This window comes from Elgaria multicarinata, chromosome 11 (assembly GCF_023053635.1).
Source record: "Elgaria multicarinata webbii isolate HBS135686 ecotype San Diego chromosome 11, rElgMul1.1.pri, whole genome shotgun sequence".
Taxonomy (NCBI): domain Eukaryota; kingdom Metazoa; phylum Chordata; class Lepidosauria; order Squamata; family Anguidae; genus Elgaria; species Elgaria multicarinata.
The window spans coordinates 45,656,255-45,681,646 of record NC_086181.1 but is presented as its reverse complement, the minus strand read 5'-3'; the positions used below and the strand labels follow the sequence as shown (position 1 = coordinate 45,681,646).

Here is a 25,392-nt window from a genome sequence, read left to right as displayed (position 1 = left end):
GGATATACCCAAAGATAGCATGTTCTTGGCCCGGGGGGTGGGGGGTGGGGGCAGAGTGGAGAGAGAAAGCTAGAAGGACAATGCATTTTGACACCAAGTAAAAACATGGCTTTTTAACAAAGCCTTTAATGGTTAAATTCACTAGGATGGCACACTGTTTAAACTGTTTTAATTATTTTTAAATTATATATTGTTTTAACTTGGTTCATGGTTTAATTTGTTTTTAGCTGTGCATATTTATGGTTTTATACTATTATTATTATTATTATTTATTTATATATACTGTGTCCTTTTATCTGTACGCCGCCCTGAGATCTAAATGATATAGGGCGGCATACAAATGTTTTAAATAAATAAATAAATCTACTTATTCTATGGGCAGCAGTCATATTGACTGCTGGACCGTGTGTCATCACAATAATCTAGTAGTGCAGTATTATTTTTTCAAAATTTTAACCTTCACTTCCCACTTGTTGGGGTTTCAGTGGCTCCATTCAGAAGACACCTTAAACCACGGCTTTAACCACGGTGAATGAGGCTTTTTGCTTTATTCACCACGGTTAAAGCCATGGTTTAAGGCGTCTTCTGAACACAGCCCAGCTTTCTGGCTTAACCACCGTCGTTAAAGCCATGGTTTAAGGTAGGGTGACCATATGAAAAAGAGGACCGGGCTTCTGTATCTTTAACAGTTGTATTGAAAAGGAAATTTCAGCAGGTGTCATTTGTATATATGGGGAACCTGGGGAAATTTCTTCTTCATCACAACAGTTAAAGCTGCAGGTGCCCTGCCCTCTTTTAAATCTGGCCACTCTAGTGTAGCTCCTGCAGCTTTAACTGTTGTGATGAACAGGGAATTTCACCAGGTTCTCCATATATACAAATGACACCTGCTGAAATTCCCTTTTCTACGCAACTGTTAAAGATACAGGAGCCCTGTCCTCCTTTTCATAGGGTCACCCTATTTAAGGTGTCTTCTGAACGAGGCCACTGTCACCCATGAACTGAGAATGCCTCCTAGAACAAGCACTCTCCTGCCGCAGCAGAGATAAACTGGTATTCGGAGTAAGCTCTTTTGGGGCGGGGGGAGATTGTCCTATTACCAAGTTTTTAATTGAGAAATCATACGTTTCTAAGAAATTCTAGGCTCCCCAGAACTCAGTGACCTAACTCCTCTGCAGTTTGTCCTTGAGCAGATACTTGCAAGATTCAACACCCTCTGAATCTTCAAATAGGCTACTAGTCCTCATGGCTGTAATGACAGAGTAGAAAGTGTGTGAGCCCTTTCTGCTGCAGCCTCACCAGTTAAGCTAAGGCAGAGGCTCTCACTGAGGTCCGCTGCTGATCTGCTGGCACCTTTCAAGTGGTCCGTGGAAAAGTCACAGGACAGTGCAGGGTACTGAGCCCTGCATTTGATATATATTTTTCTGACAATGGAGGTGGATTTCACATAACGTTGCCCACACAAAAATGAGCATGACAATTGGATTACAAAGGCAAGACTATGGGTATTAAGCTATCAGTTGTGCTTTGATTTATAGAACAAACAAAGAAAACACCCATGATTAAGAGTGCAATCCTATGCATGTTTAGACAGAAAAATGGTCCTACAACTGTAGGGCTTTTTTCTATCTAAACATGCATAGGACTGAGTTCTAAGTGGTTAGTTGAGACTTCTAGCAATTTTCAAGTGATCTGCAAAATTTAGGGTGACCATATGGGAAGGAAGACAGGGCTCCTGTATCTTTAACAGTTGCATAGAAAACAGAATTTCAGCAGGTGTCCTTTGTATGGACGCAGCACCTGGTGAAATCCCCTCTTCATCACAACAGTGAAAACTGCAGGAGCCCTGTCCTCTTTTGTATCTGGCCTCTCTAGTATAGCTCCTGCAGCTTGAACTGTTGTGATGAAGAGGGGATTTCACCAGGTGCTGCATGCCTACAAAGGACACCTGCTGAAATTCCCTTTTCTCTACAACTGTTAAAGATGCAGGAGCCCTGTCCTCCTTTCCATAGGGTGACCCTAAAAAAAGAAAATTTGAGAACTGCAAGGCTAAATTGTCTTGAGTAGGATTTCTGGCAGGTTCAGTACTACTATGGCTTGTGTACGTCTCTCCCACCTGCACAATCCATCAGAAACAAAGTAAATATTGCAAAATGAGCACACAGATGTAGATCAGCTTAGTTTGCATAATTCATGCAGGTTGCAACACGGGGTGCAGAATTGTCATCAGTCATTAGTAAGTGCAAGGCGTACACATTCTTGCACAAATGTTGTTCCCTGCCTCAATCCAGAGGGAGAGGCGGGTAATAAATAAATAAATTATTATTATTATTATTATTATTATTATTAATTATTATTATTATTGTCTGATTTCTGTACAGGGCTCAAACTGCTTTTATACTGATACAGGTGAGTAGTTACAGCCAAGAGGAAATGATGTAAACCTGTGGGGGTGGGACTTGAATATTTATAAATGCTTACGCACCTCCAAAGGGTAATGCTTATAAAGTCAGAGGCTGGCACCATTGAAAACAAAATAAAAAAACCAGGACATTTAATATATACGGAAATAAGCAGATAGATTATAATGACATGAACACCTCTCTTACCAGGGTAAAGTCGAATAAAATCGTTACAAGAGTTATAACAAAATATTTTAAACTGAAAAAACACCTATAAAATGTTTAATAGCTCTGCTTGATCCCTGTTTCTAACAGACTGGTTTTCTGCACTGGGGATGCCCCTCACTCCTCAATCAGCAGAAGGACTTTAGGATGCGGGCAGGGATTTTTGTGTGTGTCTAAACATGCTTAGGATTGCACCCTTAGTTACCCTTCAGTCTTCAGTGCTAGTGTAAGAGACTAGGGCCGTAGCTAGACCTAAGGTTTATCCCAGGATCATCCCGGGTTCGCCCCTGCCTGAGCGCTGGATGCCCTGTGTGGCACTTAGATGAACAGGTTTGACCCCAGGACAATCCTGGGATAAACCTTAGGTCCAGCTACGGCCTAATACTAGTGTGGCTGTGGGATTTCAAATGACAGGATGTCATCTCTCCCTTGCTCCGATGGTGCTACCACTTTAAAATAATAGGGGTGCAAGTCTTTTAGCAGGATTTGCTCACATGCTTTCTCAATGAGGACTAGGAACTTTTTGATATATATATTTAAATGGAAAACAGAGATTATCCCTATTTTTGGAATTGTGTTTTGTTTCCCCTGTAAATTCTTAAACATTTTCTTCTTTCTTACCCAGTTTCCTGAAAACGAAACAGAATATCCACACTGTAAAAAGATTCTGAAAATGAAGCCGTATCCATTAAGTTACAATCTAGTTTCAAAGCTGGTGGTTGATATTTCATTTCATTTCCTTCTAGTATCAATGGCATTTGTAGCATCCAATGGCACGACGTTCCACTGATTAATTCTTGCACGCTATGAGGAAGCAAAGCAGCGTGCTTGATATTCGTTAGATATGCAAACCAAGCACTATTACAGATTAAAATGGTGTTTCTGCAGATTTGCAGTGCTTAGATTCCAGAAACGAAAGGTTTGTCACAAGTCACACCCACCCACCCCGTGATATGAAAGATAGGTTCCCCCTTTCTTATTAAGTATTGGGGTGAGGAAGCTGTGGTTTTTCGCTCTAGAACGGAGAAGCTCTGATGCTCAAAGGCATTGTGACCTTTTTAATTATTTTCTTGGTCTGGGACTTACATCAAAATTGCATTTCAAAGCTATGCCTTTGCTCAAAATTAAAACATCAGGCCTTGATGTGTGTGTGTGTGTACCAGTTGATTCATTCTGGGGAGAATTTTGGAATTTTACCTTCCATGTGAGACAAGAGAGCACATTATTTGGTGCTTGTCGCTAAGACAACGTATCTCATTTAGGACGCAATCCTATGCGTGTTTAGCCAGGAAAAATAGTCCTAAAATTCCCAGCCTGGCTGGCTGAGGAATACTGAGAGTTGTAAGACTTTTTTTCCTGGCTAAACACGCATAGGATTGCACCCTTAAACTCATAAGTCTGTATGTCTTCCCAATGGAACTCCAAACCATGCATAATTCTCCTTTTATTTTACCGAGATTGATTGGTGTAAAAGGATATGTATTTTTTTTTGACCGGGCCAGCCCTACTGTTAGACAGACTGAGGTGGTCACCTCTGTGCAGCTGATTTCAGAGTCACGGAAAGGGAGCACATGGTTAGCTACTTAATTTATTGGTTTTGAGTTGTTTTGTTCACAGGAAGCGGCACTTTTGGGATTTTTCTGCCAAAATAACTTGGCCAGCCTTGGAAACTATAAAGTTTGACTTTGGTGTGGGGTGCCATTGACTGCTTCACCTCAGGCAGTAAATAACATGCCTTCAGTTGATCCTAGCTTTTATGGGTGGCTTCATCTGGCAAAGAGTTCTGTGAATCTCAAAGGTTAGCATTTGTCTCTACCAACTTGCATCAGTGCTACCAAAATATTTTCTCTCTCTCCTGTATCTCTCTTTCTTCTTGATCTATTAATTTATGAATAATCTATAGCCATTTTAGTATACAAGCTGCCATGTCTACAATAACGCTCTTGAAATAAGGAATGGGTTGCATTCATACTTCAAGTAGACCCACTGAAATCAGTGGTATTTAGGTTAGTCTTTAGTAACTTAAGCCTCATTGATTTCAATAGGCCTCCTCTAAGCGTGAGCAGGGTTATTTCCAGAAGAGGTTTTCTTGTTGTGCCTTCCCTTGCCTTGATCATGGCATTTCACAGGGCATCCAGATGGTGATGCCCTCCACTCCGGATCCTCCTATATATTTTTACCACTGCCTCTGTGTTTTTATTTTCTTACTGCAGAAAAAGACGGAATAGCTGCGTAACGCCGTCTAATTGGTACTGCTAGGAGCCCTAATTTTGGAACCACCCCAGGTCTGGATCCGACGTCTCGCAGGGGTCTTGTGATGTTAGCAGCCACCGTATAGGCAGCCACTCAACAGGTGTGGATTCTTCTTGGCACGGCGGTGCAGAGATGGGGAAAGGAATCTCTGTGGGATTTCGGCTTCTTGGGAGATTTGCCAAGCAAAATAAAGCAACATTTCGGGGCCCAACCCAATGTATGCCTAGACAGAAAAAAAGTCCTGTAACTCCTGGGAGTTACAGGACTTTTTTTCTGTCTAAACGTGCATTGGGTTGGGCCTTTAGCCGCACACCCTTCTCTGACACTTCAAGGTCCCAGGAAACCAAAACCTCCAAATCCTTTAACCCTCCCAAATTTTAGTTCTCAAATAGGATCCTTTCCGGGGCGGGGGGGATGGATGCTTGGGAGCAAGACAGCCCTCCAGCGCAGCTCCTAACAATTTCAACGATGGTGCTATATAAATAAATAAATAAATAAATAATAATAATAATAATAATAATAATAATAACCTACGCAGGACAATTTCCTGCTGGATTGGGCCCATGATAGATCAGATCTCTATTAAACAGCTGAGTTGCCCTTTTCACCATGCCCCAATCCGGCCACCTTCCCATAGGCCAGCCTTCCTCAACCTGGGGCGCTCCAGATGTGTTGGACTACAACTCCTAGAATGCCCCAGCCAGCTGGCTGGGGCATTCTGGGAGGTGCAGTCCAACACATCTGGAGCGCCCCAGGTTGAGGAAGGCTGCCATAGGCCCTTCTCCACCAAAGCACATCCCTGCCCCAGCTTTCCAACCCTTGTATACATTTTCTTTTTCTTCCTCTTCGCCTCATCACCCAACAGTTCCTTCTATATATAATTATGCTGACTCCATTAAAAAAAAACCCAGCCTCTCCATTAATCTACCTCCATTGCATTCACCTGGGGGAGAAAGAGCAGGAAAAACAGCTCAACATTATTATTATTTTCAATTTCCCCTTTTCATATTTTTTTTTTAAAGCAGCAAAGCAAACAACCAAATTCTGCCCCCCCCCTTTTTGGTTTTGTTTTGTTCTTCGCATTCTCAACAGAGAGGTGGTTAAGGGAGTCGAAACTGGAAAATATCTCTTTTTCTGCAAGCGAAGCTACTGGCATGCAGTTGACATCTTTCTTTCTCTCTCCAGTCTTTTCCTCTTTCTCTCTCTCTTTTATTCCTTTTTCACTGGAGTTGTGTGTGTGTGTTTTTCAAATATGCAGGAGGCTTCAATCCAGAGTCCGTATCTTCTTTCATCTCCTGACTCCAGCTCCCTGAATGCGTTTTGAGTGTCTCTTCATTCCAGTATTTCACATTCACCAATTCTTTTCTCCTCCCTTTTTCTCTCTCTCTCTGTCTCCTAAAAAAAAAAAGGGAAAAAAATCTCCCCACTCCTTATTCTCATTATTTCGGCTTCATCGCTGGAGTTATTCATTGCTCAGCTTTTACAAGGGGGGAGGGAACCAAAACCCCAAATCGGACCGAGAGGAGGAATTAAAAAGGGGGGGAGGAGAGGGGGGGTTTAGTGGTTGCAAATGAATTCTCCCTCTGCCCCCCTTTCTTCTGTCTTACACACTTTCCCCCACCTCCCTTCAGCACCCCCTAAGGATCTCAGAACAGAGGGACCTACACATCCAGGGGGCTAAGTGAATGCAATTTCTCCCAGGCGTGCCTGTATTTTCTTTGGTGTTTTTTTCTCCCCGTTTTTAACCCCCCCCCCCAAAAGCAAAACAAAACAAAAAAAGAAGATGCAGTTCTTTCTTCCAAGATTGTCTCCATCTTCTTCTCTGGATCTCTGTAAGAGCTTCAAACTTTCCGGATCCGCGGGAAAGCTTCTGCAAAGCTGAGGATTTATAAAACTTTACTGACCAAAGGAATGAGATATATTCTTTCAAATCTGTATTGTGCGTGCTTCTCCATTTTCCCCTGGTTTCCGAAGGAGCATTTTACTTAACTGCCTCTTGGAATTTGAGTGTGTGATTGTCAAAGAAGGAAAACAAAGAGAAAGAAGAAGGGAAGGAGAGAGAAAGAGAGAGAGAGAGAGAGAGAGACTGTAGGAGAGTTGGTGCTCACCCCTTTTTTATTTTTTATTTTTAAAAAGGAGTTGTTTCTCTCCTGCAGTTATGGCTCTGGGAATCTCCTGGGTTGGATTTTATACAGGACTGTTGTTCTCTTTGCTGGAACTCTGGTTTATAGAAGGACTGAGTCTAGAACCCATCTACTGGAATACCTCAAACAAAAAGTAAGTATCTTGGACAGGGTGGTGTCGGGGTTTCCTTCCCTGCCCCCCCCCCCAAAAGTGTACCGTGTGTTGGGGTTCCATGAGTGTGCAATGCTGTTTGTCTTTGTAAAAAAGAAGGAGGTGGGGGTCGGGGGGGGTCAGGAAGAAATTTGGTACAGAAGAACCTATATGCCTGTTTGTTTTTTTAAAATCTCATTTGGATTCTCTAGTTGTAAATCCTCCAAGCAAACACAAGAGCGAGGGTAGCCTAGTACCAACATTTTTGGTGTTGGTACTAGTGGTCAGTTTCAAGTGAAACAGACCAGGAGGAAGTCTAGTTTCACACTAGCTGCTAAAAAATTTAATACATTTCCTTTTTGCAAACTTTTGGACTCTCCAGTCTCCTCCTCCTCCTGTGCTTGGATTTTAGGTGGGGGGCAAGAGCAAAACTCAATGAGAATATTAAATTCTTGGGTTTGCATCCAAGCACTACTTTACAATATATATATATATATATATATATATATATATATATATATATATATATATATATATACCATATATCCAGAATGAAATAGTTTTGATCCCAAAGTGGGGGTGTGTGATTTCTCCTCTCCTCTGCCCGGGGAGAGTTTATTTGATGACTGGCTACAGCTAGTTATTGTGGTTATACGTGGTTCTACAGGAAAAAGAGGTAATGAATTTGGAGTGTGTGCTTGTGAAATATTACTTTGACAGTATCTTAAAATTAGTTGTCAAGTGTCTGCCTAATACCTTGATGCTAAACACATTTATTTGAAAGTTGATTTTAGTGGCACTCCCAATTAAACATGGAATGTAAGCAGTCCAGAGAGAATTTACAGTCTGTGTGTGCGTGTGTGTGTGTGTGTGTTGAACACTTACAAATCTTGGTCAGTAGAGTGGAAATGGAATTATGAGTTTGTGTTTTGCTATCATGGCCTTTCACAGAGCAGTTGCTATGAAAGATCCACACACTTGACTTTATTGCTTGTTTAAAAAAGCATGGAGTATATGTAGAGTTGTGAACATTGTGGTGCCGCGTAACTTCCACTTTGTGACTTGGGTGGGTCTGTGTAGATCATATTCTGAAACTATCTACAGCTTGTGTGAATTTTTTTTTTTAAATCATAAATCCCTTTGGGCATAATCCATTGGGACGTTCTCCTTTGCAAACCCCATAGAAATGACGGTAGCTACATAAAAGCAGGATAATAACTTCTTGGTAGTTCTTTTCTTTAAATGTACACACACACACAATTTTTCCAGATCAGACTTTAATAGGTCAAATGAAGAACTTTTTTTTTCTTTTTCTTGCTTCTCCTTTTCTTTAACTGGAGTTTCAGTGGCTGTGAGTTTTCTCATGAGGTAGTAAAGGTGTTCTTGTTATGGGATGAATACACACACACACACACACACACACATCTTTCTCTTTCTGTATTTATGTCTCGCACACTTACACACACAAGCCTCTGCTTGCGTCCAGAACTGAGTCCCATCTGTTAATAATTGTGGCTAAGCCCCCAATAACTTCTGAAAATCAAGTCCTCCTTACACATTTTTTAAAGGGGTGTGTGTGAGAGAGAGAGAGAGAGAGAGGAGGAGGAGGAGGAGGAGGCTGAATTGGAATAATTCATATAGGATTTGAGATTACATCAGTTTTCAAAAACTGATAGTATCGTTGGGGGGGGAATTGCAAGTTTTTATGGGGAAGGGGAAGAGGAGGGCATGGTGGTTGTTTGTCAGAAAAATCTCTCTCGTACATTAAAAAAAACATCCTGTGATTCATAAGTGATACAATTTGCACTCTGTCGCCATGTGAGGAAACGCTTCCTAGCAACAGAAATATATATTAGCGCTTAATAGGCCTGTTTGCCTAAATCACGGTGTGAGCGCGTATCTGTGTGTTTTTCTCTTTCCTTCCCTCACCTTAGCAATCTCCTCCAAAGGGAAGAGAGGAAATAATATTTTCAAACCGCGCATTCACACCCCTTTCACTTTTTGACGGATGTACACATCTGATCATTAAACTTACAAGAACAGCAGAGGCGAAAACAGCTGAGACGGGAAGGTTCTCTCTTTGAAATATTTGAAAAATAAAATAAAAGTGAGAACCTGGATGGAACAGGCCTGATCGACTGATTTGCTGAGTGGCCCTCCAGTTTCTCTCTGATTTGGGGGCACAATCTGGAATGAAGTCCCATTGAAATGAATGGGAGTTGGGCAAGCACCCTTTCTCACACACCTCCCGAGGCAAGCCCCATTGAAACATTGAAATGAATGAGAGAACCTTCCAGTGGATCGTGTCCCCCCAAATACTGCTGTGTGTAGAGGTTGCTTTCTTGAATATTTAACATTTCTGCCTGGTTGAGTCCCAGCAGAGGTGTTTCCGTTGTGTTGGGAATCTCTCGTTGTTGGCAACCTTGACGATTTTGGAATTTGGTGCAGGAATCGTCACTTCTTCAGATCTGTATAAAATTTAGGGAGGTAGAATAATGTCCACTCTCTTACCTTTGCTGTCCCTTGACAAATGTAGGAGTTGCAGCACACACCCTTAGAGCCATTCCCCATGTGGAATCAACCCCATGGATTGTTTAAAATCAAGCAAGCGAAGATTGCTTCCTAGAAAAGTTATTTCCAGAGAACCCACACAAAGCTTTTTAAATTGATCTGACCAACTCAGCAAAGGGTAGGAGGCTTGAACTACAGGGCATGCGATCTGTGCATCTTCATTTCACATCCCTTCCGTTATACTTTTACTTCCCTCTCCCACCCCTCCGAAGAAAGGGATGGATTGGAATGAGACCACGTATGGAGTTTCGTTTTGAGTTGTGCTCATCTTTTTATGGCATCTGGCAGGGTGGAATTACTGCTTCTGCTGCGTTCGCTTGGTGTGAATTGGGAGTATTTTCGTGTGTGCCTGTTTGGGGTTTTTCCCCCCAAGAAGTAAGTCTGCAATAGATTAATCAACTTAAAAGCTTTTTAGTTGATTAATTGGTTGCCCTGGCTGTTTAAAGACACATGTTGATTTTCAAGACTATTATTGATTTAGCGTGTTATTTGTAAACAGGGAATAAAATCTACCTTAAAGACAGCCTTTCCTTCCAACAGTAGTTTTTGATGATTAAACTGTAAGTTACCTCACACTTTCTTTCTTTCACATCTCAGTCTATTCCTAGTTTAGTGATTTGCAAATGTATTTAGATGTGGAAAGTGAATGAGTCGGTGAAATGGCCACCTTATCAAAAAGGAAAGGTGCCTCTTTCATCCTCAGGTAGGGCACACCCAAGATGATAGAAGGGGCGGGGTGGGGATGGAAATCAGGAAAGGTGGCGATGTGGCAGAAATCATGTCTGCGATGTGGCAGAAATCATGTCTGCGATGTGGCAGAAATCATGTCTGCGTTTATGGACGCCTGAGCTGGGTGCAACCTTTTTTCTACATAATGGATTGCTGATCTATTCCTGATCACTTTGCTTGCTTTTCAGGAAGGAGTATACTTTACAGTTTTGTCCTCACAATCAGCTAGCAAAGTATATTAGCTTGAAAGACAAGGTGACTTATCTGGGGGAAGAGCAAGGATCCAAATCGGAGGACTTCTAGATCCGTTCCCAACCCGGCTACTTTTCTGCCACACCCTACATTGATCTCTGTGCTGGGTGGATCTGCATAGATTATTGCATGCTTTTAAAAGCATGAAATCCATATGTAGGTAATTACCCATGACAGTTTCGCACATGTAGTTTCCTCTATACCAGACTTCCCCAACCTGGAGCCCTCCAGATGTGTTGGACTACAACTCCCATAATCCCCAGCCAGGAAGACTGCTCTACATATATCTCTGATGTTCATCCTCTGTCTAGGTCAGCCTTCCTCAACCTGGGGCACTCCAGATGTGTTGGACTGCATCTCCCAGAATGCCCCAGCCAGCAGAGCTGGCTGGGGCATTCTGGGAGTTGTAGTCCAACACATCTGGAGTGCCCCAGGTTGAGGAAGGCTGGTCTAGGTCATGGCTAGCGTTCAATGTCACAGGTTTACCCAGCAAAATAGAGGTTTCCTCCGATTGCACATGACCACCGTTATATGGCGTGCATTGCTTTCCCCCCTATACACCACTCCAAAAGAAGTTCAGCATCTCCGTCCCCCTTCACCGAAGATTTCGCCTTAACTTCCACCCCCTAGTCTTGTACGCTGTAGTTAATGTCGATCAAAATCCGCACCTCAGAAGCCTGAATGATGTGAGCAGTAAAAGAAAAACAGGCCCTTATTAGCTGCGCCACCGGTGAATATTCTAGACGGCCCAAATAAGCCAAGTGGTAGCGTAGCGCCGGTACCCACAAGCCGAAATGATGCAACGACGACACAGATTTAGCAGACGCTGAGCAATGTTATGCTGGTGTTGAGGTGATGGGTTGGCCACTTTGCCACCCGGCAACTCAACCCGTGTTTAATTTGCCACCACAAGACTGTGGTGCAAATACTGGGTTCCTAAATGCTGGAGCTTTCTTCCATTTTTAGGCATTTTAAAAAGCAAAATTCTAGCCCTTATTGCTGTAGAGACAGGGTTAATGGAGGAACTGTAACTCAGAGATCTAGTGCCTGTGTTGCATACAGAAAATAGTGAAATCTCTGGCATGTGCAGATCAAAAGTCAGGTAGCAGGTGAAACCGAAGACATTTCTCTCTCTCTCCTGGAGTCTCTGCCTGCCGGATGAGGCATTCTTGGGCTAAGGCAGGCAAGTGATCGCATCCTGGTATAAGGCAGTTTCCTGTGGTAAAGAGGCACACTGACTTTAGGGCACACAACTCTGAAAACGGCCAATCGTGGGTTGAGTTGCAATTGGTTTTTCAAGCCGAGCGATCGACTTCCGGCGCTGCGACTGGAAGACGTGGCTTAGATATTTTGCAAAAAAGACCTGTCATGTTATGCTGTGGATCTTTAAGCTCCGGTGGATGAAATGTGGATAAACAGCTCTGTCGGAGCACCGTCACGTCCTGTGAAGCAGGCCTCGGTTATGCATTTTTATTTATTTATTACATTTTTATACCACCCAACGGCTGAAGCTGTCCGGGAGGTTCACAACAAGAGCTCTTTAGTCTGCACCCCAGAATGCTGAAAAGAGCCACATGCTTTGAAACCTTTTGGTCCATTCATCTTTGCCCTTCTCATTGGTACCCAGTTCTCTGAGCATCCTCCGCTGTATCACAGTTGGAGCAGGAGGGCAAATCCACGTGCTACAGACTTATATCTGTTTTATTACCAGTTGAACCGTCATGGTCTTCCCCCAAAGGATCTTGGGGACTGTAGTTTGCTGGAGGTGGTGAGAGAGCAAGGCTGCTTTAGAGACGTCTCGCCTCCTTCTCAGGGTTCTCGGGAGTGAGGGTGTGTGGCTTACATGGGTAAAGAGATACAGCCAAACGGATTTGGCAAAAGATGGTGGCAGCAGTTTGGCCTTTAGCAGGCCTAGGTGGCCACTGAAAAGGTTCCGGAGGATTGTGGAGCCATCAGGCTTCAGCGTTATAGAGAACTCTTCTAAGATGGTTGCCTTTTAGGAAGTCAAAAGCAGTGCTAGGAACATTCATTTAACCATATTACCATGTGAACCGTCTCCCCTGAGAAGCCTTTTGTGTTTAAGGCAGAAGTGCCATGGATGGAAGTTGCCACTCAAGGTTGCGGGTGAGGGACCTGCCTGTGTAAATATTTCCCTCGGAAACAGAAGACAGATGCTTTTTTTAGCCCAGCGTGGTCACCAGGACAGCTACTGGGGTGCTTTGGCTTCAAGCAGCATCGCCTGCTGTGGGGTCCTACTAAGGGGGGGGGGGCTTGAGCAAATTGTGTGTGTTCTTTTTCTCTCTCTGCCTCAGTTTCCCCCACTGGAAATAACCACAGCCTGCATCTCGGGCTGGGTGGTGAGAATATTGAAATAAAGAAGATCATAAACCACCTGTAGCCATATCTGTTATCGGGCCAGGTCCTTTGTGCGAAAGAAGCAGGTTTGCAGGCTATGCCGAGATCTTTTCTGTTCCTTTGAATGGAGAATTCCAGGTAACTAGGAAGTTCTCGCGTTTCTACCCCTTGCTTGAAGTTGATCCAATAAAAGCGACCCCCGTACCTGTTTGGGCTGGCAGCTGACAAAACTGCAAACCAGAAATCAAGCAGAGCACACCAGCGGTTTGACTCCTTGCAAAACATTTTCTTCCTCTTGACACTTCGGGAGTTGCCTGTGATTCCTTGGCAAGCGGATGTCAGCTTGTTTAAGGTGTTTGTCTTTATCTCTGTCAGACAATTCTGCATGAAGAGGAAAAAAAATAATTCTTCACCACCAAAAACACCACCACCCTTTTGCTGAAATGTGTCATTTTTGATATGTATGAATCCCACATCATGAGTGCAGCAGTGTTCCTGGAGTAAGAACAGCATCTGTCTTTTAGATTGCTACGACCAGGTTTTTTGTTGTTGTTGTTGTCTTCTGCAAATGTAAGGCCACACAATGTGATCTTCCTTGACTCTCCGCCTTACAGGAACTTCTCAGGCCCTGGCGGTCCTTCATCTTCCTCTGTGCTGTTTCTGGCAAAGTGTAATTTGTCCCAATGGTAGCTTTATAGTCTTCGGTTCTGCCAACTAATCTCATAGAGATAGTTTGGGCGCGATAGATCCTGCCCCAGTGTGTGTGAGGAGGTCAGTCTGGATGACCTTTAGAGCCTTTCGGAGACCTATAATTGTTTAGTACTGTAATCTTTCTTCAAAAGCTGTTGAAAACTGTGGTTTTGAGATGACTTTAAATGCTAGCCACGCGGTTTCCCTTCCTTTTGTAAAAACATGCTTTTTTGAAAGAGGGGGGGAGGGGGGGAATAGATTTCCTCCGCTTTTTCTTAAATCCTGCACTTCCTTCTGTCTTATATTCATGACAGTCAAACCCTCCTCACAGCATGAGGCACAAGGCGTTGAAATGGAGGGAGGGGTGTCTTGCTGTTTGGACTCTCTCTCAAAATTTCAGTTTCTGGTTTGTTCGATTCCACTCGTCCTTCTCATTTCTGGTTTCTAATTAGCTGTAAATGTGTTGGGCTTTATTTTGGAGAGGGGTGGGCATAGGTCAATGGCAGAGCCTCAGCGCTACATGCAAAAGTTCACAGGTTCGGTCCCTAGCGTCTCCAGCCGAAAAAGGTTGGGTAGCAGGTCATGGGGGAAATGCATCTCCGCCCGGGACCTGGAGACCTGTTGCCAATCAGAACACACAACTCTAGTATGGATGGACGAATAAGCTGGCCTGGGAATGTCCCTGGCTTCTCCGGGTGATGGATTTGGTGAGATCCATTTCATCTGTGGTTTGCTGATTCTCAGGTGTTTTTCGTTCCATCGTCTGCTCATTGATGGAATCAGAATTTTTTAAAAACGTGGATGTATGAGAATGCTGTTCCACTTGTGCAAATATGCACTACTGAAAGTGTGCATTAGCTCTTGCACAAGTGTGAACTTGCACAAATCCAAACCCATTTGAGTCCACTGCAGGTTTCTCTATGGTTCCTAGGTTGGACTTACGAGCGTGATGGTATGTCTTTCTGTTTCGGTCCTCCTTCCTTGTATATGCAGAGCTGGTTCTTCTGTTATCCATACTTCACACCTGAGTTCAGTACACGCATGGCTGACACCTAGAATATCTGCGAAGTGGTGGTAAAGAGTCCCTCCGAGTGTGCAAAGTGCCTTTCCCTGACCGCTTAGTAAGCACAACCTATTTCCACACAGTCATGTTGGTTTAGCAAATTCATGGGCTGTTTAACCCATGAATTGGTAGAGCCCTGCAGGCGAGAGCAAAGCATACTGCCTCCTGCATACTAGCTTCTTCCATCTTCTTTCATCAACAACTCAGAAATGCCCCAATCCGGGGTTGTTTGACGGAATGTCTGAAGCTGGAACTCAAGGTTTGCAGGGCCTTCTCTGCTGTGGCACCCCGGCTGTGGAACGAGCTCCCTAAGGAGGTTCGCTTGGCACCTACGTTATATGCTTTTAGACGCCAGGTGAAGAACTTTTTATTCTCCCAGCTTTTTAACAGTCTATAAATAAATTTTAACTTGGTGTTTTAAATTTGTAATTTTGGTGTTTTAAATTTGTAATCTTATCTGGTTAATATTGTATTTTATATTATGGTTTTATACTGTGGTTTTATACTTTGAATATTTTTAATTTTTGTGAACCGCCCAGAGAGCTCCGGCTATTGGGCGGTATAGAAATGCAAGTAATAAATAAATAAATAAATAAATAAAAACAGGTTGTTGAGGAACAACTAATTTATTTATTATATTTATTTATTTATTGCATTTATATACCGCCCCATAGCTGAAGCTCTCTGGGTGGTTTACAAAAGTTAAAAACCGTGAACATTAAAAAGGATACAAAATTTAAATCCATCAAAACCATAAAAATGACAGTATCCATTTAAAAACAACAGTTCTGGGGTTTGTTAAAAACAAACGAACTTAGCGTTGTTAAATGCTGTTAAAATGCCTGGGAGAAGAGAAAAGTCTTGACCTGGCGCCGAAAAGATAACAGTGTTGGTGCCAGGCGAGCCTCATCGGGGAGATCATTCCACAGTCGGGGGGCCACCACTGAAAAGACCCTCTCCCTTGTTGCCATCCTCCGTGCTTCCCTTGGAGGAGGCACTCAGAGGAGGACCTTAGATGTTGAGCGCAGTGTATGGGGAGGTTCATGTCAGGAGGGGCGTTCCATCAGGTATTGTGGTCCCAAGCCATGTAGGGCTTCATAGGTTAAAACCAGTACCTTGAATTGGGCTTGGAAGCATATAGGCTGCCAATGCAAGCGGGCCAGAATCGGTGTTATGTGTTTGAACCTTCTGGTTCCAGTTATCAATCTGGCTGCTGCATTTTGCACAAGCTGCAGCTTCCGAACCGTCTTCAAAAGCTGCCCCACGTAGAGCACATTGCAGTAATCTAATTTGGAGGTTACCAGAGCATGGACAACTGAAACTAGGTTATCCCTGTCCAGATAGGGGTGTAGCGGGGCCACCAACCGGAGTTGGTTGAAAGCACTCCGTGCCACCGAGGGACAGAGATGGTTCTAGGAGAACCCCCAAGCTACGCACCTGCTCCTTCAGGGGGAGTGCAACCCCATCCAGAACAGTGCTTGAAGCCATAGTTTGTTGTTGGGTTAAAACTCTGGGTCATTTGTTCCTCAACAACCCAGACTTCCAGGTTCGCACGTTGCATCAAGCAACCCAGGAATGGGGCGTTGCTGGTTGTCGATGAAAGCGGATGCAAAGCATAAACAGTGAGCAGGCAGGAGGCAGTACGAGCTCCTCCACAGCTCAAAAACACCATGGGCTGCCCTTGCATGCAAACTGGGTCAGTGTTTTCCAGGGCAAATGAATGTGAGCCTTAAGGCCTGCTTTGCTTTCTCAGAAATTTAAGTCACTACTTGGGTTACGGGAGTGGGTGGGGGTAGACAGGACAGGAGATCCTTAATACTGTTTTTAGAAGCCTATTGTGGCATGATTTGGCAAAGATGGGGAGGAGGGAATTGAGGAGGCTTCTGGATTTCATTAAGGTGTCCTTGTTCTGTTCCCATCTTTTATTTAAGCCTTGAGTGTGATCCTCCAAGAAAGCAAGCAAACCATTTCCAATTTTTATGAACTCTTACATATTCATCTCTCCTCCTGCCACCCCCCACCCCGCCTCCACTCCCATCCTCCCCGCCACACACATACCTTCAGTCCCTCAGGCCATTGGGATAAATGAGATATTTGAACATTAAAGTGGTGTGTTTTTTCCCTCTGGAGCAATCGAGCAAAACCGGTTTGTGCCTCCTGTTTTTAAATAAATAAATAAATCTTCCAAATTTCGACATCAACATTGAATCCTTCAAATGTCTCTTTGGCCTGATGAGTAGATATTTATGCAAGGGGGGGGGGATTTTTTTTTCATTTTTTTTTTCCAGTCTTCGGAGTGTCTTTCTGAAGGTTGCATTTCTCGTAGGCGTCAGGAAATGTGTCTCTAAAAATTAATATTTCCACATTGGTTATTACTGTTGCAACATTTCATATGCCATTGCAAAATATTACATGGGATTGGGTGCTACGATCTCAGCTCAATGGCCTTTTTGAAACCCGTACGGCACAATTACACAGGTTCACGGGTATTTGTAGCAGCTGTGCTCAATGAACCAGTGTGATTAATCGACTAACATTTTAATCACAGATTTAAATTTGCTGGCAGTCTATTACTTAATCGATTGAAAATTACATAATAAATTGATTTTTTTTTAAAAAAAAAAAACACTTGAACGGTGAACAGCCCTAATTTTCATGGTGTTTGACAGCGTGTCTGTGATGTGGGTTGTTAACAAGACTTCAGATGGAGTAACAGAGGCATGTATGTAAAAGAGATGGCATAAACATGGCCTTTGGTTGCCCTTTTTGGCTCTGTTGACTGATGATCAGGCCCAAGAAATGTTGACATGGGGGAAAAAATGGTACATTTTGTATTGTGGTGTTTGAGTGCCATTTTCTTGGTGAAAAGGCAGGGTATAGAATCGTATAGAATCACAGAATCGTAGAGTTGGAAGGGGCCTCTAAGGCCATCGAGTCCAACTCCCTGATCGGTGCAGGAATCCACCCTAAAGCATCCTTGATAAATGGCTGTCCAGCTGCCTTTTGAATGCTTCTAGGGTGGGAGAGCCCACGGCCTCCCTAGGCCATTGGTTCCATTGTTGTACTGCTCTAACACTCAGGAAGCTTTTCCTGATGTCCAGCTGGACTCTGGCTTCCTGTAACTTAAGCCCATTAGTCCCGTGTCCTGAAGTCTGGGATGATCGAGAAGAGATCCTGGCCCTCCTCTGTGTGACAACCTTTCAAGTCCTTGAAGAGTGCTATCATGTCTCCCTTCAGCCTTCTCTTCTCCAGGCTAAACATGTCCAGTTCTTTCAGTCTCTCCTCATAGGGGTTTGCTTCCAGATCCCTGATCATCCTCGTCGCCCTCCAATGAACCCCCTCCAGCTTGTCTGCGTCCTCCTCCTTGAAGTGTGATGCCCAGAACTGGTCACAGTACTCACAATGAGGCCTAACCAGTGCCGGTACAAATTAAATACACAAAATAAATAAGATTCCTGCTTTACTGCCATCCCAAACCTTCTGCTTCTAATTCACCGCCAATGATGGAAAGGTCTACTGCGTTCCTAGTACGCAAAGTGTTCCCAACAGTTAGAAAGCGGTTTCTCTTGTCCACTTGAAATCTGGGCTTTGGTTTTGGGCTGCAGTTTAATGCCCTTATTTCGTGTCCTGACAACAGCAGACATGGAGATTCCTCTCTTCCACAACAGATCCCTGTCTTAAGGTGATCTTTCATATTCCTATGGGTTGCTATCAAGTTCAGACAAGTCCAGAGAAGCAGGAGCATGTTCAGAGGAGGGCAACCAGGATGATGTTCAGAGGAGGGCAACCAGAATGATCAGGGGTCTGGAAACAAAGCCCTATGAAGAGAGACTGAAAGAACTGGGCAGGTTTAGCCTGGAGAAGAGAAGATTGAGGGGAAACATGAGAGCACTCTTCAAAGACTTGAAAGGTTGCCACACAGAGGCAGGCCAGGATCTCTTCTCGATCCTCCCAGAGTGCAGGACACGGAAGAATGGGCTCAAGTTAAAGGAAGCCAGATTCCAGCTGGACATCAGGAAAAACTTCCTGACTGTTAGAGCAGTACGACAATGGAATCAGTTACCTAGGGAGGTGGTGGGCTCTCCCACACTCGAGGCCTTCAAGAGGCAGCTGGACAACCATCTGTCAGGGATGCTTTAGGGTGGATTCCTGCATTGAGCAGGGGGTTGGACTCGATGGTCTTGTAGGCCCCTTCCAACTCTACTATTCTATGGTTCTGTTGTTCCTTCTCAGCTTTCCCTTCATCATTTCCTCTTAAGTCCTCTTCTCCACTCCTCGAAGCATTGTTTGTTGTGGCTCTTTTTAATTTTTATTTATTTGTTACATTTTCTTCCTCCCCTGCATTGGAAGCTCTCTGGGCGGTTCACATCTTTTTGAATTATTTCCATTTACGTCCCAAGAGGAATCAAAAGCCAGTTCCTTATCTGGGGTTTTGCTGGCTGAAGCAAGTCCTTTGCAGATGTTTTCACAGGGGCTGGCAACATTAAATCCTTTTTTTTTCTTCCTCCTGTCAAGGAAAAATCAGGATTCTGTTCTTTCAGATCAGCAGGATTTTGCATTCAGGTGGATTTTCACAAGTGGCGTGCAAATCGGTTTTTTGCCATCTCCTGTGAATCTTCGATGCCACCACCACCCCTCCTGATTTTCATTCATTTATTCAATTCTTAAGTGCAACTCTCCCCTGCTTTAAAGGGCTGTGCATTCTCCCTTCTTCTTGTAAGAGAAAGGATGACTCAACTCTGCCCTCCAATTTATAGCACTAATGGTACAGAGAAGAAGAATGTAGTACCTGATCGGGACCGGTCAGATAAGAGGAGCCACTGAAGAGAATATCTTGTCATATTTCTGAATAGCTTATTCCATTTATTTTTCTTTAATTGAGCTTCCCCCCGCCAAAGAAGAGCTTTTAAGAGCTTGTAACACAATGAGCTCTATGGTAGTAATCATAGAATCATAGAATAGCAGAGTTGGAAGGGACCTACAAGGCCATCGAGTCCACCCCCCTGCTCCATGCAGGAATCCACCCTAAAGCATCCCTGACAGATGGTTGTCCAGCTGCCTCATGAAGGCCTCTAGTGTGGCACCCCGGTTGTGGAATGAGCTCCCCAGAGAGGTCCGCCTGGCGCCTACACTGTACTCCTTTCGTCGCCAGCTGAAGTCCTTTTTATTCACTCAGTATTTTAACACTTAATTTTAACTTAAATTTAAATTATACTGTTTTAACACTGTATTTTAACCTTATATCAATTTTGCTGCGTGGTTTTATCCTGGTTGTGCTTTTTATATTGTATTTTGTATTTGTGTTTTTAACTTGTTGGTTGTTTTATGATGGTTTTAATTTTTGTGAACCGCCCAGAGAGCTTCGGCTATTGGGCGGTATAAAAATGTAATAAATAAATAAATAAATAGTGTGGGAGAGCCAACAACCTCCCTAGGTAACTGGTTCCATTGTCGTACTGCTCTAACAGCCAGGAAGTTTTTCCTGATGTCCAGCTGGAATCTGGCTTCCTTTAACTTCAGCCCGTTATTCCGTGTCCTGCACTCTGGGAGGATCGAGAAGAGATCCTGGCCCTCCTCTGTGGGACAACCTTTTCATAGAATCATAGAATAGCAGAGTTGGAAGGGGCCTACCAGGCCATTGAGTCCAACCCCCTGCTCAATGCAGGAATCCACCCTGAAGCATCCCTGACAGATGGTTGTCCAGCTGCCTCATGAAGGCCTCTAGTGTGGGAGAACCCACAACCTCCCTAGGTAACTGGTTCCATTGTCGTACTGCTCTAACAGCCAGGAAGTTTTTCCTGTTGTCCAGCCGGAATCTGGCTTCCTTTAACTTGAGCCCGTTATTCCGTGTCCTGTACTCTGGGAGGATTGAGAAGAGATCCTGTCCCTCCTCTGTGGGACAACCTTTTCATAGAATCATAGAATCATAGAATAGCAGAGTCGGAAGGGGCCTACCAGGCCATCGAGTCCAACCCCCTGCTCAATGCAGGAATCCACCCTAAAGCATCCCTGACAGATGGTTGTCCAGCTGCCTCTTGAACGACTCTAGTGTGGGGGAACCCACAACCTCCCTAGGTAACTGGTTCCATTGTCATACTGCTCTAACAGTCCGGAAGTTGTAAGTATTTGAAGAGTGCTCTCATGTCTCCTCTCCATCTTCTCTTCTCCAGGCTAAACATGCCCAGCTGTTTCAGTCTCTCTTCATAGGGCTTTGTTTCCACACCCCTGATCATGGCTGGAAGACCAATAATATGCTTCAGGTGCGCCACATCTGCTCACAGGTGTCGCGGAAAGCACATGGCGCTTCGACATGTGACCGTAAATCCACCTTCCTGTTCAGCCCTCAACCGCTTTTAAAAACTGGTTTCCTGCCCATTTAAAAACCGCATTACGTTAATTCTCCCCTATGCACACAAATGGTGCAAAAGAAGGGGGGAAAGCTATGAGGTATGGCTCATATGTGTATGAATATATATGTGCGTGTATATATAGGCTGCATTCTGTGCTCCGCCCTGCTGTTCCTGTTTAGGGAGATTATATTTTGGTTCTCTTTGAAACTTTTGGCTCAGGCCCTGATGGAATTTGCCACAACTATCAGCGATCGTGTTCTACAAAGGGTTTGGGGTTTCCTCTCTTTCCTTTCTCTGAGTGCTTTATATGTCCGTTCTTCCGCCATGTTTGTACTTAAATATCTGCTGATGTGCCCAGTAAATCTAAGCTTTCTCCTTTTATTAAAATCGACAGTTCCATGTCCTGGAGCCAAAAAAAAAAGGCTCAGCTGGCTATGCGACAGCGTCCCTAAAGAATCCTCTGCTTGCAACATTGAAATTCCCAATAAAATTAAGGTAGCAAATAATTGAACGGCGCTAATCAAAGTTCGGCAAAAAAACACTGCCGATGTGACCTTCGTGTGCAAGTATTGCCACCTCCTAGGAAGAAGATCTCCCATGCTCCCCTCTCTTGCACATTGGCGTGACCATGGCAGTTAGGGTTGAAGAGGCGGAAAATCCAAAAGACCCCCCCCCCTTCCTTCCCTGTAATTAACATGTGGCAGCAATGCTTGGTTGCACTGTTCCTGTTCATTTCAGTGGGATTTAACAGGAAAACCTGTTGCAAGGGGACTGTGTGCCCTTGCTAATTATTGGGAAAGGGGTTGTGTGTTTGCGGAGGGGGGGGCATGTTTCAACGTCTGTCTTAGGCTGGCCCCAAGTACGGAGCAGGTGCACGGGGCAGAAAGGTGTTTACAAATCACTTAGGTGGACAAGCTAAGTCATGTGCTACCAAGGTGGAGGAAGGGAAATTCCTCCCCAGGTTGCACACAATTAACTGAAGAAATTCCTTGCCACATTTGTGTGGTGGCGATTGCTAGCTTAAAGGCCTGTTACAAGGATTAGCCAAGTGCAGGACAGATAGGTAACAGCGAAGAATGGAAACTGCAGTTTCACAGTTTCTCTCTGATCACTTGAGTCAAATGGTTTTGCTGCTTCCACTATGCCTTCCTTGTGACATCCAGATGTTCTAGAGACATCTGGCCGCTGTAGGAGACCAGAGTGCCAGATTCTACACGGCCCTTTCTTCTGATCCAAGGAGGGAATTTTTAATCTCATGTCACTGCCTAATTCAGCTCTCCCCAACCTGGTTTCTTCTGGATGTGTCAGACTACGACTCTCACAATCCCCATCAGGATGTGCCAGTGGTTGTAGTCCAACACATCTGGAAGAGACCAGGTTGGGGAAGGCTGTCCTAGATTGGCTTAGGATAGACTTCTCCTAAGTCTCTCCTAAGTCCCCCCCAAAATGGCAGCAGTCTTACCCTGAGCATTACTTTATTTACTTACAAAATATCTCCGCTTAAGCAGCTACCAGAAATCATCTATCGTATTTTCAAGAAGTACAGTTTGTTTATTTATTTATTTATTTATTTATTTATTGCATTTCTATACCGCCCAATAGCCGGAGCTCTCTGGGCGGTTCACAAAAATTAAAACCATTCAAAGTATAAAACAACAGTGTAAAACCATAATATAAAATATAATATAGAAACTCAACTAGATAAAAACAGCAGCAATGCAAAATTACAAATTTAAAACACCAAGTTAAAATTTATTTATAGACTGTTTAAATGCTGGGAGAATAAAAAAGTCTTCACCTGGCGTCTAAAGGCATATAATGTAGGTGCCAAGCGAACCTCCTTAGGGAGCTCATTCCACAGCCGGGGTGCCACAGCAGAGAAGGCCCTGCTCCTGGTAGCCACCGGCCTCACTTCCTTTGGCAGGGGCTCGCGGAGAAGGACCCCTGAGGATGACCTTAAGGTCCGGCCAGGTACATAAACATATAAAATTAATGTGATACAGTTGCACCAATTGAAACTAGCAGCTTAAAAGATGGAATATCTTTTCACTAAAAGCTTGTTGAGAAAGGATTAGCTAAACTCGTCTCCCAATACAACCCAACTGGAAATGTGGTTGGGTGCTGCTTCACTCCACCCACTGCCCCAGAGGTAATGGTTCTTGAAGCCCCCCGGAACTGAAGGGGGGAGGACATGAAATCCTATCCATTCTCTTGTGTGCTATCTCCAGTATTTGAGGCAATAAGCCTGTGTGCACCAGTTGCCGGGGAACATGGGTGGGAGGGTGCTGTTGCACCCTGTCCTGCTTGTTCATCCCTGGCCGACGGCTGTTCGGCCCCTGTGTGAACAGAGTGCTGGACTAGATGGACCCTGGGTCTGATCCAGCATCAGGGCTCTTCTGATGTTCTTGAACTCCGGTAAGTAGCAGTGGCTCAATTGTAAACCCTTAAAAACAGGCGTCAGCTGCCCAGTTTGCTGGGAATTTTTACCAAGTGAGCCGGAGCACTGGTTTCCCCCTCCTGGTCTTGATTTTGGGGCAGGAAGGGGGTGTGCAAATCATCTGGGCATTGTGTCCAATTGGTCAATCATCACCTATTGTGCAGGAAGAATGGTGGAAAAGGGGCCCTTATTTGTAACCTGCCTCAGCTTTTCTCCATATATATATATATTTGCCTCCTTGCTCTCTGCCTTCCAACCTTTGTGTGATTCAAGACACCCCTTGGAAACCAGAGCAGGAGGGGGGTCTGGGGGCTGGCGGGCGAAGCGCCATCTTGTCACCTGTGCGACATGCGTCTCGCAAAAGAGCAAAGGCCCCAGCCACCGATCGATGCTTCCGAGGCACTTAAAAATCAGTCCCCTCTTGTTAAATCAACAGGCAACTGTTCGGGCGACGGGAGCGTTGCCACGCTAATCTATGCGGGCTTGTGCGCGTTTCGGCGACAGATCCGTGGAGGCGCCTGCGAAAACCGGGAGCTGGAAGGCCGTGTTTTTGGGAGAGGGGGGTGGAAAACGTTGGGCTGTTTTCGCAAGCAATGTGGTGGGAAGCCCTTCAGCCTGCACGGCGTCGCTTCTGGTTTTGACATTGTTGTGGGGCGGAAAGTAGAAGGCAGGGGGCTTATTTCTGTCAAGAGCACGTTCTGGGCCTTGTGGGTTTTATGCTCGACAGGCGGACATGGTGCGACGCAAAGAACCCCGATGTGCCACTTGTAAAAAGTGCTTTGCGCTGCAGGCTTGAAGTACAGCAGCCCTGTGGTCTCTGGGTGTGTCAGACTACAACTCCCAGCATCCCCTAGCCAGCATGCTGGGAGTTGTAGTCCAACACACCTGGAGGCAAGCATAGATTTGTCCTAGATTTGGCCAGGACAGTTACTGTGACTCAGGAAACATTTTAATTCTCCGTCCGAGCCTCAATGGGTAGAATTATGTATAACATCAGTTCGGTTTTGCCTTTAATTTCGGTGCAGGTAACCACCGGATGGGCCTGGGTGTAAAACCGTCATAGAATCATAGAATAGCAGAGTTGGAAGGGGCCTACAAGGCCATCGAGTCCAACCCCCCGCTCAATGCAAGAATCTACCCTAAAGCATCCCAGGGCCATGTCATGTCCAGGGCCATCTCTGTTCTTAAGCAGGGCGAGGGGACAGATTTGGGGCTCTCGTTAAAGGGAAACCATTGTCAATTCTTGCTATTTTTGCAACAAGGGGGGGCACAGTATTTGGATTTTCTGCCAGGGGCATGAAAATATCTTGCACCCAGGGAATGGGGTGTCACTAGACGAGGCCAGGGAGCACAGCCCTGAGAAGGTAGACCGGAGAATACGCAGCGAGGCTTCCTGAGATAATTTTGCTGACAAGCAGACAGGGCTGGCTGGTGGTGCTCCTGTTAATTAGGTCATGCAATTTGGAGCAGTTTGATGTTAAAAATGTTATGCGAGAGACCGTTCGATCGGAGTTTCAAGAATAAACGAGGAGAGGAGTTTATGAAATGTGAATGCAGGTGTGCTCCGTACACTGCCCCCCCTCCCAGGGGCCTTATAGTAACATATAATAAAAAGAACCCCTTATGTCTTGTAATTTTATATCTGTCCAAGATTGTACATATAAATACAGTTTTCAGAGTTTGCAGCCCTGCATTAAAGCGCATTGTTTGGCCTGATGCGTGAGCTGGAAAATCGCAGTTTCAAAGATTGCCAGGTGGAGGAGTTTGGGGGTGGGATTTAGCTATGGGGTT

At 44.5% G+C, this 25,392-nt stretch overlaps 1 protein-coding gene across 2 annotated transcripts in view; it reads left to right on the top strand.

Annotated features, from left to right (window-relative positions):
* Positions 1-6,983: 6,983 nt before the first annotated feature.
* Positions 6,984-25,392, top strand: part of EFNB3 (ephrin B3) — a 53,210-nt gene continuing 34,801 nt past the window's right edge. The window contains exon 1 of one of the 2 annotated variants that reach the window (XM_063138107.1): positions 6,984-7,157. In XM_063138107.1, the coding sequence (XP_062994177.1) occupies positions 7,039-7,157 (119 nt within the window). In that variant the 5' untranslated portion in view covers positions 6,984-7,038. The remainder of the gene's footprint in view (positions 7,158-25,392) is intronic. The other variant, XM_063138106.1, reaches the window with a different exon arrangement.